The sequence below is a fragment of the Uncinocarpus reesii genome, genomic scaffold, assembly GCF_000003515.1.
Source record: "Uncinocarpus reesii 1704 scaffold_5 genomic scaffold, whole genome shotgun sequence".
NCBI lineage: Eukaryota > Fungi > Ascomycota > Eurotiomycetes > Onygenales > Onygenaceae > Uncinocarpus > Uncinocarpus reesii.
The window spans coordinates 1,683,581-1,696,178 of NW_003052496.1; the positions used below are offsets into that span (position 1 = coordinate 1,683,581).

At 48.5% G+C, this 12,598-nt stretch overlaps 6 protein-coding genes across 6 annotated transcripts in view; 3 read left to right on the plus strand and 3 right to left on the minus strand.

Moving 5' to 3' along the window:
• Positions 1-78, minus strand: part of UREG_07609 (uncharacterized protein) — a gene marked incomplete at both ends in the record, with an annotated part of 1,780 nt that extends 1,702 nt beyond the window's left edge. Inside the window, one exon of the mRNA XM_002582790.1 lies at positions 60-78. Coding sequence (XP_002582836.1) covers positions 60-78 — 19 coding nt within the window. The remainder of the gene's footprint in view (positions 1-59) is intronic.
• Positions 79-2,929: 2,851 nt separating this feature from the next.
• UREG_07610 (uncharacterized protein) lies at positions 2,930-3,514 on the plus strand (the record flags this gene model as incomplete). Its single annotated transcript, XM_002582791.1, has 2 exons — positions 2,930-3,261; positions 3,499-3,514. 2 exons carry the CDS (start codon positions 2,930-2,932, stop codon positions 3,512-3,514), a joined length of 348 nt encoding a protein of 115 aa, XP_002582837.1.
• A 1,375-nt stretch (positions 3,515-4,889) lies between these two features.
• Positions 4,890-5,574, plus strand: UREG_07611 (uncharacterized protein; the record flags this gene model as incomplete). The annotated part of the gene is made up of 2 exons (XM_002582792.1): positions 4,890-5,303; positions 5,368-5,574. The coding sequence occupies 2 exons, from the start codon at positions 4,890-4,892 to the stop codon at positions 5,572-5,574; spliced, it is 621 nt and encodes a 206-aa protein (XP_002582838.1).
• Positions 5,575-7,033: 1,459 nt separating this feature from the next.
• Positions 7,034-7,920, minus strand: UREG_07612 (uncharacterized protein; the record flags this gene model as incomplete). Its single annotated transcript, XM_002582793.1, has 4 exons — positions 7,034-7,089; positions 7,146-7,367; positions 7,445-7,787; positions 7,861-7,920. 4 exons carry the CDS (start codon positions 7,918-7,920, stop codon positions 7,034-7,036), a joined length of 681 nt encoding a protein of 226 aa, XP_002582839.1.
• Positions 7,921-9,821: 1,901 nt separating this feature from the next.
• UREG_07613 (multiprotein-bridging factor 1) lies at positions 9,822-10,350 on the plus strand (the record flags this gene model as incomplete). Its single annotated transcript, XM_002582794.1, has 2 exons — positions 9,822-9,977; positions 10,042-10,350. 2 exons carry the CDS (start codon positions 9,822-9,824, stop codon positions 10,348-10,350), a joined length of 465 nt encoding a protein of 154 aa, XP_002582840.1.
• Positions 10,351-11,160: 810 nt separating this feature from the next.
• UREG_07614 (isocitrate dehydrogenase) overlaps positions 11,161-12,598 on the minus strand; it is a gene marked incomplete at both ends in the record, with an annotated part of 1,911 nt that continues 473 nt past the window's right edge. The window contains 3 exons of the mRNA XM_002582795.1: positions 11,161-11,588; positions 11,642-12,190; positions 12,290-12,403. Coding sequence (XP_002582841.1) covers positions 11,161-11,588; positions 11,642-12,190; positions 12,290-12,403 — 1,091 coding nt within the window. The remainder of the gene's footprint in view (positions 11,589-11,641; positions 12,191-12,289; positions 12,404-12,598) is intronic.

A 12,598-nucleotide genomic window follows, 5' to 3' on the forward strand; every position in this document is an offset into this window, starting at 1 on the left:
AGTGGAGGCGCAGTCGAAACTCAAAAGGCGTGCCATCGCCGTTGAGTTTCGTGATGCACCTAGGCTCTGCGAGGCCATGGTCAAGCCCGCAAGTGGCCTGCAGACAGTCAACCGCATTGAGGAACCCGTTGGCGCTTAGAAAGGACGCTGTGTTATTAAGCGCCGGGTTCGTTGGAGTAGCTGAAAGAGGAAGGAACCCGGTTTTGGCCCTGAAACATTGAGTTTTGATTCGCCGAAACTCAGCTGAATTTGCTGCGCTTATTTCCAATTGGCCAATAAACACTCTACAATTGAACCAATAAGACTCGATATTCATTTGGCCTGGCGCCAACCAAAAAGAGTAATTACGACGACCTGCCATCAGTTCAAGGGTCAAGAGGGGGCAATCTGCCCATGAGCGGTAGTCAGGCTACCCCGATACCGTTGCCTATGACTTTAACTGGACTGTGGCTCATGAGTGCAAGCTTGTGTCAGTGCTAGTATCACTGCGTATGAGGATTCTTCCTGCAGACCGATTGCTGCTTCATTCTTGTGATGGTTGGAGGCTGAGGAAAGAGGGCAGTTTTGCCAATACCCCTATCGACCAGGATGCAGGCCTATCTGCAATGTCCGCCCTTAAGAGGTGTTTCCTGTCTGCTTATCAATGAAAGACGGCGTATGCCGCTCCCTGTTCCGCTGTCTATGCGCCTCTATCCTTTCGAACCCTGAAAGAGCATGCTTCTATCTCTAATCGGTAATTTGCAAAGGCATGTGTTGTACAGCACGGGCTCAGTGACATAACGCCGGTGGTTTTAGTGGACATCTATGGCAGTCGCCAGTGGCCATCATTAACCACGCATTCGCACAAACACATGAGCTCCCTAACAACATTACTAAGTAGGATTATCTGCTATTTTCCTTGTTTAACCTTTATGCATGTGCTTGTGTTACTTTTGATGAACGGTAATAAGATGGTCAGTGAGCTACCAACTCAAACTTGGAAACGGGCTAGACCATCGGCTAACTGTGTGCGACAGTGAAATAACAACCTAAGGAAGCCTTTACCAAAAGCGACCTGGATGCCGTGTGTTATATTATTACAGGGTCAACTCGGAAAATATCGACAACCACTCATTAGTCCAAAGTCTACAGAGTAATGGTTTTAGTATGAAAATTTTCATACTCGGATGCAAGAAGCCTGGTGCATCAAAAGTAGGGTGAGTAAAGGCGGAGCTGGCTAGCTTTCGTTGGTGCCTGACAACGGTCTTAGGTTAGTGACTGTGCTTCGATCAGCGGTATCTCATAGGCTAGACAAATGGCGACTATGGGCATTTTGGGTGCCGTGATAAATGCTGGACGCGCCATAGCACTTATATCTGCGGCATCCTAGCCCAGAAGCTTCTTCAGTCGTACTTGGGACGATGAGAAAGTCTTTGGGGCGGCATGGCAGGTATCACCACCAGTTTTTGGTCAATGATGTTGGCGCTGGGCCTGGAGGCAGGATTCTGGGAAGCAATACATGCACCTAGGCCTTACTACAAGTCCCCGCCCGAATGGAAAACATCCGAAGATCATCCAACATTGCCATGCTGCTTTTATGACTGGATACCAGTATGCTGATAAAATCGAGCCAACTAACATGAAGATCTCGGTGCCTTCGTTTCGGCCGCCCTTGGCTTGATGGCTGGCATCATTACCTCCGCTGGCTAGAGACCCATATCTAGTCATAGCTGGGTCTCCATCACGACGATTTCCCTTGTGGCACCATGCGATTTCCGGACACTATTCTAAAAGTATAATTGGCTCGATGGCGATGATTAGACCTAAATGAGCCCTCGTTTACGTTGGGGTTTGAAAGGGTACAAAGAGAGTGCCAAGTTGTCACCGGGAAAACTCGCCATTACTTTTCAAGTGTTACTTCAGGACGATTTCGATTATCCAATGTTGATTATTCTACGTAACAAGCACGCAGGCTCTTTCAGCCTGGTCCCTAAGTATAAATCTCACTGTTTGAATGGTCAACTCACCGAGGTTCTATGGAAGACAGGAAAAACCGGAGCCAATAATGCGCTCAAAATGACCTTGATTGTGTTACGTGTAACCGATTGCATTATCTTCCCGAGCTCATTTCTGCCACATCGCAACTTACCGGATGAGTATTGAGCCTCTGGTTGGAACTCCCCCGTCCACACCTATTCCCTCAGAAATGGAAATCTGGTTTCTCCGACACATTTCATGTCAATAAAGTCCGCCTAATCCAGGTTCTGGTGTTGCTAATGAAGTACTGCTCCTCAATTACGAACCTCCTTGTTTTTGCGAGGCTCCTGGATATCCTTACCGCGCTCCTTATTTTGCCTTCCTTGATTATTGATTGGTTGATAGCGGCTGCTCCTTCTTGTCCTACTCTCATGTTATTCCTACTACAGTGCAGTCAAATGTATGCCGGGTTGGTGTGCTATCCTACAACGAGGATGGTTCACTCTTTTTCTAAAGAAAATATGCAGACCTAGAATTAGGTGAGCCCGGCCTCGGCATCAGCACTTTTACGGTCAACATCTGTTGGTTAGGGATTAATGTCAAGCTAGGCGGAGAATCCTCTAGTAAATGGCTGATCCCTTTTTCTGTATCACCACTCCCTGCTGTTCGGCCTGGTTACAAAGCGTTCAGCGAATTTAACTAATACAGGAATGCGGAAGTGTGAAATTCGCGCATCTCGGCCCTTGCAAACGCCGATAGCATCCTTGATTCGAGGTTATTTACTTGGCAATCATGGTTGTCTCAAACATGATTTAAGAAGAAGCCTTCACCCGCTTGTGACGGGACGCCGCTTTCCAGCTTGACCCAGAGCCCTTTACATAAATCTGCCCCTTTCCTGGGCAGTCCATTTGGTCTACTTTATAACTATTTCCTTCTATATTTACTCCCTCCAGAAGTCTAGGATCTGGAAAAAATGGCTTTGAAAACCTTTCCAGACGTATCAAAACGAATCTATGTTTCTGACGAAACTAGCTATGCATACGTATCTATTCCGCCAGCGTACCAGGGAAAACCGACTGTTTTGCTTCTTCATGGATTTCCCAGTTCCAGCTGGGACTGGAGGCATATAATCGTGCGGCTCAAGAAGGCCGGTTATGGCATTATTGCGCCGGACCTACTTGGCTACGGAGATAGTGACAAACCTGTGGAGCTAGAGGATTATGCGATGAAAAGAATGTGTCGGCACATTGTGGAAATTCTTGATGAAGAAGGTCTGGATAAATGTGTCGGTGTAGCTCATGATTGGTAGGTGCTCAGTGAAACCTAATTTCGTAGGTATTCCTGGATATCGCTAAACCTGGCCTATCATTATTAGGGGTTCTGGATTACTATCTATGCTGGCGATCTACCACCCTGGAAAATTTTTCGGAGTGGTCACCATTACTGTGGCATATTCGCCGCCTGGTGCTTTTGATATAGGTCAGGTTATGGTGTTGTTGGATATCAAACACCTTTGGGCTGACGGGCTGACGGGCTGACTAGTAATAGACGAATCTAATCGCATAAGTGAAAAGTTATTTGGCTATCCAACAGTCGGATATATGAATTGGTTCAACACCGAAGAGGCGGCCGAAATTTGCGATCAGAATGTAGAAAATTCCGATCAACACCCTGTGGTTTAATGGAATTCAATTCTAACTCGGTTTCCTCACAGCCTCTCTCGACATTCAACCTAGTGTACCCGGCCAACTCAGACCTCTGGAGGACCGACTTTTGTCCCATAGGAGCTGCGAGGGCATGGATTACAACGGGGAGAACTACCTTGTTACCAGACTACATAACTCCATCTGAATACGCTGTTCGAAAAAACATCTTCGCCGATGGCGGATATAGTGCACCACTCAACTGGTAAGCTTGATATCTAAAAACGGCTTTGATGAGAATGTTACACCAACCAACGCACACAGGTATAAAGCTGCGATGCGTGGTATAAACGCCGCGGATGAAGCGCTTATCCCTGAACAAAAGAAACATTTGACCCTTCCGAACCTATTTGTTTTATCTACAAAGGACTGTGCCTGGCGGGAGGAAACTCAGGTAAGTAAAATTAGGCAGTGGGCAAAAAACCCACGGGTAGAGGAGCTGGAGTGCGGTCATTGGCCATTGTTGGAGAAGCCAGATGAATTATTCCAACTTGTGGATCGGTTTGCAAAAGATGTTTGCCCCTAGGGGACGCGTCAGAATCAGACGATCCCAGAACGCGCGCCTTTAGTTTTTCAAAATTAGAGCTGAATTATGCTGGTTTAACCAGGCTTGTGACTATTAGATGGTTCATGAAGCATAGGGAGACAGCAACGTTGACTGATATTTTGCAAGCGCGGAGAATCTTATTCCATTGCCCGCTTCAATTACCCAATATATCGAGGCTTTTAACCCTGCAGCGATATTTTAGCTCTGACAATATTTCTGACAAACATCTAGCTATTTTACTTCCCGTTGGAAAGACCTGAGCTGATCGCGGCTAAACAAACAGCGCTTGAAATAGGGAACAGCCATTAATCAGGATTGGCGAGCTTCTCTATGCAGAGGAACTCGATGCCAACGCACAGAAATACCGCCAACAATGACAAGGCGAATTATGTTCGTCACTCATCCACTAGTTCACCTTGATACAAAGCATGACTTCGGACGTGGCTGCAAAACAATGTTGAGTAACCCTAAATGCCACCTGATTGGCCAACCGGCATGAAGCCGTGCTCCGGGCTTTCAAAGCAGACGCAAACAGCCAGGATCTGATGATATCACAACAACGCTAATTGCCGGGTATGGGGGCGGCTGAAGTGTTTTCCACCCTGATATCGTGCCCGGGCGGTCGTCAATAACACCGCATTAAACCGGCCGCTGCTACCTACGCTCGTGCCTGAAACACCTCGATGGCAGCCACTGCCGTCGACGCTGCGATACAATCATTCCTCTCCTTACCAGCCGCCATCGCCGCGATCTACAACGCCGTGGGCGACCGGCGGATTGCCAGGTCGGATTTCGGATTCGCAATCGTCGACTGGACGAGCTATATGGTCTCTATCGAGCCGTATATTCGCCGCGGGCTTGGATACCAGGATATCGAGCTGCAGGCGCGAAGAATCCTCGATCTCTGTGCATGGTTGGGATACTGGCTATATTCGATCGGGTTCCGGCAGTCGTGCGCGGTTGCCAAGAGGCTGACGATTCAGAGTCTGCGGTTTCCGTACCTGTGGTTGAATAAGAAGTGCAGACGGTTCGAGGCGAAGCTGGAGCTGATAAAGAGTGAGGGAGAGCGGTTGAAGGAGACTTTGAATGGTTATGGTGTAGGGTTTTTTTTTCACAATATACTGGTTGCTTGTTGTGATATGCACTAATCCCTGGTCCCAGGCTGGTCAGGCGCATGCACCTCAACTGCAATCTCAGGATGAAAATCGGCCTGTGATGGCGGGTATTTCCACAGCTCCACTATCAAGTAAGGATTGCTTGACGGGTTATCACGCGCATTGGCAACTTACGTCGGCTATAGGGGTGGGAATGCTCCACGAATCCACGAATAATTTGAGTTCGGTATCTACTCGATTGTTGAAGTCGTGATACTCTAGTGGGAAATCAAATACATCTGCCACGACGGGTGGATTTAGGTCCAACATACATTCTTGCCTAGGCGAGTCCGTACTCGCGGGGCCAGTATAAACGAAAAACGTACCTGCGGTCCCGAGGTATCAGCTCACATATCAGTGAACAAAATGTCCTACCACGCTACTGGCGATATCTCAAGCCAAAAAGCGTCAAAATGCAGCATCGCGGTGAGCCCCCCAATATGACCGATGCAAGACAAAACAAAGTCTATACAGTCAGCAAGCTCTGCATAAAACTGGGCAGAGATTAGCTTGCCTTGGGAACTGTTCGGGCGCGAGAGAATCAAACGGCTGGCTCACCAGAGAGCAGGTCGAGCACATTCTTCTTGAACGAAGTTAATATGATCTACTAAGAAATACAGAGCATATTCTCCGTACAATGATATGATATCCGCACTTCCGTATTGAGTAGCCTCGAGGGTATTTCCAAAAAGAAATTGTTTGTTATGTTTGCATACTTAACGAGTTAGTCAAGCATAAAATTAGTTACATAACTAATCGCTGACCAACGGCATAATTCTGTGCAAGGGGGATTTATGCAAAGGGACTTGAGGCTGTGCTGCTTCTCCGCGGCGACTAGGAAGTGCTATCTGTCCTCTGCGGTTGCATCCCACAAAGGGTGTCATATCTGCTTGTTGCTCACTGACAAGGGTTGCATGATGACTGAACGGTATTAGATCACGGTGTCGTGGAATGAGCAGTAATAAATTCTCCTCTATCAAACATAAGGCAGCAGCCAAGGCGAAAGTAAATAGGGAAAAAGGAACGAAAAGGAAGAGATGTATGGACATTCGAGGGTATCTCACTCAAAGAATGTCGAGGGGGAGCCAAAAAAAAAAAAAAAAGGGAACGGGAAAGAAGTGACCAAAAGTCGAAGGATAGTGAAACATGAACAACGTGGCCAAAGGGTGACGGCAAGGGGCCACGAAAAACCGGCCATCATAGGGGAACATAGGAAATCTAAGCTAGCGCAGTATATTCAGTCCGGCTGATTGTCAGGAGTAACCACTTCGAGGGGAAGTTGAGTGAAAAGCAGACGTCGCCAGTGGGGGAGGCCCATCACAGCCAAATGTGAAAAGGTCAATGCAACCCCGTCCCGTCCGTCTGGTCGTTCGAATCTCGTTTTCGGGTTGATATAAAAGCGTGGTCGGATATAGTCAACTCGGAGACAACGTAAAGGATTCGAAAATACTCCCGCGTCACAGCCGTATTTTCTGACTGGGAGTGTAACTTCCATTCCGTTATTTTGAAAACCAGCCAATTAATGTGTTTCGATCTCACCAACGCCAGAAAACGCCGCTCCGTTAACGTAGGGAACAAAGTCATATTCCCATCCCATTTAACCAATTAGCCTATACGAAAAGCCAAAGAACCGCGAATTAAAGAGATTGAGCGCTCGAAAGGGTAATCGGCGATTAGAAAATTCCGTTGACGATATTCGATCCAATCGTCGCGCCAGCACCGAAGATAGCTAAGTCGAGCGAGTTAGCTAAGCTGTAGGAACAGAAGATTAGGAGCAAAACATACCAGCATTACCCATCTTCTTGCCGAATTTCTTGCCATTTTCTTCAAACTTGCTCGGTTTCCTTCCCGATTGACTGCTGGAGCCAGAGTGTGCAACTTCAAGAGGCATATTTCCGTAGCTGGTCGGTTGTGGTGACAGGATGGCCGGTTTCTCATCGATGATACTAACGTAGGTTCTTGGGAAAATGCCTTCTAGGTTTGTGCGCTCATTCCTACCACGCCACCCTGAGCCATATTGTTAGTATTCAAGCTTGGTTGAGTTTATAGAGTGGCGGGCGGGGTAAGAATTGATGGGAACATACAGTCATTGTTCATGTGCTCGAGGACTTGAATACGATCGCCCGCTTGCAAGGCTAGATCACCTCCGTCCGTGGGAGAATATGCGTAGAGTGCTGATGCCATGCACAAGATTGGCGGAGTAGCGGCATAAGAGGGCGGAGGGGCGATCGCCGAGTAAGGGTTCTGTTCCATCGTCTTCTCATTCAAACCCATGTGATCTAGTTGAGTCGTGGGAGGCGAGAAGGCCGTGTCAGCCTTTGACTGCGATAACGGAGCATGTAACTGGGTTTGACTTGGAAGTTGTGAAAGGATCGAAGTCAGTTGACCGGGTGTGATGACGGATGAGTCGCAAAGGAATTCCAATTCCTGAGTGAGTAAGCGGTTAGCAGGAGCCGGCCACAAGGATCATGAATCCTCCCAAGATGCGTCCTCTACATACGGTTTTGATGGTTCGTAAAGACCGGTTTGTCATGGCGGTGGAAAGCTCGTTTGGAACCATGATGGCTGTGACAATATAGACGCGGCGTGGCGGCCTTATCACCAACGATCGACGGTTGCCTCTGGGGTCAAACCGGCAAAAGGTAGGAGGATTTGAAAGAAAGCAAGGAGAAGAGAAGTACAAGGGAGATGAGAAAGGTGATGGGAAAAGAAACGATGTTGACTGTCTGGCGATGGTGGATGAGGAACTAGGTATGGGCTCGGCTCACGTGCGGCCGAAAGGACTGGGCAACCGCGTCGGCTTTTGTTTGGCGATGAACTGAGATTTGATGAAGAAGCTGATGATGAAGCGGCAAGATTGAAAAGAGCGAGCGACAGTCGATGAGAAACCAAGGAGGAGGATGGAGCACATCAGTTTGTGAACAAGAATTGCATAACAACTGGCGCTAGTCTCATGGATTATGGAGATCCGGATGCTGTCGGGCTGGAAAATGGAGGAAAAACTGTGCCACGATCGCCAGATTGGCTGCTGAGAGAACCCACCAGTTCCACGTCCAGATCCCCTTCTCTTCCTGTTTGTGCCTTTGCCAGCTGAGCGACTCTACTTTAGACAATCGTTTGTTCGGGTGGCCGGTCAAGGTTGGGCAAACCGCTTTCTCTGAAACCCCGAAGAAGATCACATAAAAAGGGATGTTTCAGATACAGAGCCAACTCCAGCTGCATGCGGATCAAGTCGGGGCGGCTCCAAAAGCAATCTGAACTGGCGGCTCCGAAGAAGTCTGAAATATCCCACGGTACAGAAGACATTGAGCTGGAAGAACAGATGGAACATCAACCGGCTTTTGCAGGGAGATCAGCCATTGGCTGCACTCTGCTTATCCTGAATATCTTCAGGGGCATCCTTGTCCCGATCCCCAGAGCCATTTTCTTGCCCTCTACGCGACTGACTACACAAGATTGGGAGCAGATATTAAAACAACATACTAGACTGAACCATATGAAGTCTATTCTTGATGAACTCGTTGCCTTCATCAATTAACCCTGTGTCGCCTTCCTACTTAGAGCAGCTTTTTGTGTGGCGATATCGCTATTATACCCCTGGCTTGACAAGAGCATTCGCGGTTACAACACGAGGTTAAAAAAAATCAATATATATTATCGAGGGATTTTGATAATGAGCGTTGATCTGAGAAGTCAGGACTAACCACACACTCGATCCCACAATACCCTTGCGGCGACAACAACCTAGTACAATAAACTATCTATACTCCGTACAATCTGCCGCTTTCCATTGCGAAATGGGTACAAATAATCGGAACTCGACTTTTGCCCATTGTTCTCTCCGTCTTGTCATTTTGAAAGTATCGAGTGATGTCCTTTGAATGCATTTCTAACAATGTCGACCAAACTTGACAATGTCTTCATGGCTGTGACATTGGTAATGTGTTGAATTATAACCGCAAATGCCAAACACTTCATCGCCTGAAATCCCCCATTTTGAAGAGCTGCCGCTGGAAATGACATGCTGCTAAGACTGTTGTGAAGTTGTATCACCAGCAGCAGCTATGGAGGCCCTTACATATTACTGCTTTACTTTGAATATCCTAATGATGAGAATGAAGTTGCCCATCCTCTTTTTCATCTGATGACAAGCTCCGTATTACATAATCTTTCTGTGGCGGTGACCCAATCGGGACTGGGGCGCTTTAGAGTTTTACAGCCGCATCATACCAGATCGGGACTAGCGTGTGACATTCTCTCGAAACTTCTTTTTGCCGCCCCCGTCATCCCAGCCAACGACGATATAAAACAGATAACGTCGACTCATCACATTCAACCCATACAGCATCTCTCTTTTTCCACTGTCGTTGCTTGGGATAACACCCCCGTTCTTTGCGAATACCTTTCACCTCGTGTCATTCACTAGCACGAAAAAAAAAGAAGTTACATACCTCATTCAAAATGTCTGACTGGGATTCCACCACCGTCATCGGCAGCAAGCACCGCGGCGGAGCTGCTCCCCGCGAAACCGTCGTCAAGGGCCGTTCCGCCCTCAACGCAGCCGCCAGATCAGGATCCATCATCGGCACAGAAAAGAAATTCACCACCGGCAACATCGTAAGTCTCCCAAGCAACGCGAAAGAAGAACCTTCTTAACTAACCCCACCCCCTTTCTCTCAAGTCCTCCCGCCCCGGCGTCGAAGGCCAACACCTCACCAAAGTCGACCGCTCCGACGACATCATCAAGCCCAAAACCGTCGGCCTCGAGGTCGGCGAGGCCATCAAGCGCCGCCGCAACGAGGACAAGTACAAGATGTCCCAAAAGGAGCTGGCCACCAAGTGCAACACGACCGTGAGCGTGGTGCAGGACTTTGAGCGCGGCACGGCGCCGCCGGATCAAAAGGTGCTGTCGACCATGGAGCGCGTGCTCAATGTCAAGCTGCGAGGCGCGGATATCGGGAAAGAAAAGTTTCCGGCGAAGAAGAAGTAAAAAAAAGCTTTTCTGATGCTTCTCTCTTCGCCGGGAAACTCTTTTTTTTTTTTTTCCTTTTTCTGATTTTATGTCTTGCGTGATGATTTTTGCGTGGCGCCGATTTATTGCTTGTTAGCGATTTGAAATATTTGACGATCCCGAACGGGCACTGCATCGACACTACGACTATTAGACTGGCTGCTTTTTGTGTTCTGTTTTGGTGGGGAGGGATATCGAAATGAAACCAAGACTGTAAAGTGCGAGGAATGGCTGGAATAGCTAATACCAAAAAAAAAAGGCTTTCCTGGAGAACGTGTTTCACGTAAGACGATAGTCAATTCATACCATATATTGGGACGAATTCATATTTCTCTTCAAATATATATATAAGGAAAATGCAAATTAGACACAAGCTAGCTGAAAATGGTTTACATACACACGTCCAAAAAATCAACATCATGAGAGCATTCTAATCGTGATAAGAAAACGGGGCTCGGAGAAGAAAAAAAGGGAAGAAGCAGGAGTGCCTCCTTGTCCAAGTCCGCTCTTTGGCATCTGACAAGACCAAATGCAGATCTATGTAGTCATCTAGTTTATGCGCGCTGCAAGTTTGTGCGGGAATGTTTTGTCCAACTGTTTCCAAACCCCGCCGTGTTGTTCGAGCCTCGCCTGAGACGGTGGGAAGGGGGTTTGGCTCGGGCTGCGAGGGTCCGTCCCGAGGGTCAAGTGAGATAGTTAGCTTCCTCCTCACCAAAGGTTTCCCCTTTCTTGCCAGTTTTTTTTGGCTCTGTGAGAAGGGCCGGGTAACACAACTGTGACGATGTTGATTTAGAGCTTGGCATTCGCCAAGTTGCTACGAAGTCGTCGCTCAACAGCATCGAGATACTCGCGGGTAGTGACCCAGGCTTCTCTCTCCTTCTTGCCGCAGGACAAGGCCAAGTCCTTGGTCATGATGCCCTCCTCATCGACTACCTCAATACAGGCGCGCTCGAGCTGTTCGGCGAAGGTGACGACGTCGGCAGTGTCGTCGAGCTGGCCACGGCGGATAAGACCACGGGTCCAGGCGAAGATGGAAGCGATGGGGTTGGTGGAGGTCTCGCGGCCCTTCTGGTGTTCGCGGTAATGGCGGGTGACGGTACCGTGGGCGGCTTCGGATTCGAAAGCAGAGCCGTCGGGAGTGGTGAGAGTGGAAGTCATCAAGCCAAGGGAACCGAAACCTTGGGCGACAATGTCGGATTGGACGTCGCCATCGTAGTCTAGAATCGCGTTAGTGATTTGACCTGCCGGCAATCAAGACAGATATACGCACTCTTCATGGCAATGACGCAGCCTCCGTCACCCTTGATCATCTGTGCAACCATGTCGTCGATCAAACGGTGCTCATACCAGATACCTTTGGCGTCGAAATCCTTCTTATACTCGGCTTCGTAGATCTCCTGGAAGATATCCTTGAATCGGCCATCGTACTTCTTCAAGATGGTGTTCTTGGTGCTCATGTACATGGGCAGACCCTTCAGAAGGGCCAATTTGAAGCTGGCGTGGGCGAATCCTCGGATGGAGTCGTCGGTGTTGTATTGGACCTGAGCAATACCAGCTCCCTGGAAGTCGTAGACGGTGATGCGCTCAGGCTCGCCGTTTGTGGGGGTGTATACCAGCTCCATCTTTCCGGGGCCAGGGATCAGACGGTCGGTCGCACGGTACTGGTCGCCGAAAGCATGTCTGCCGATGATGATTGGCTTCTTCCAGCCAGGGACAAGCCGAGGGATGCGGGGGATGACAATGGGCTCGCGGAAAACAGTGCCGCCCCTACTGAATGTTAGCGGCCTGGTACGCTTCGTCGGACGAAAAGGCTGAAAACCTACAGGATGTTTCTAATGGTTCCATTGGGGGAGAGCCACACTGTACAGGGTCAGAAATCAGTCGAGCGGGAATGTTGCTGCAAGATGGCACAACATACTCTTCTTCAACTTGAACTCCTCGACACGTTGTTCGTCAGGGGTGATGGTGGCGCACTTGACACCAACGCCATACTTCTTGATGGCTTCAGCAGCGTCAACGGTGACCTTGTCATCTGTTTGATCGCGGTACTCCAAGCCCTATTTCCATCCACAATTGTCAGTGGTGTTTTCCCAATTGGGAGCACTGTGATGCGGATGTCGACCCACCAAGTCGTAGTATTTCAAGTCAATGTCCAGGTATCTGAAAGCTGATCAGTTTTCCTCTTTCTATCGCGGTTGCGTGAACAAAAGTGAGGCACTAACGGAAG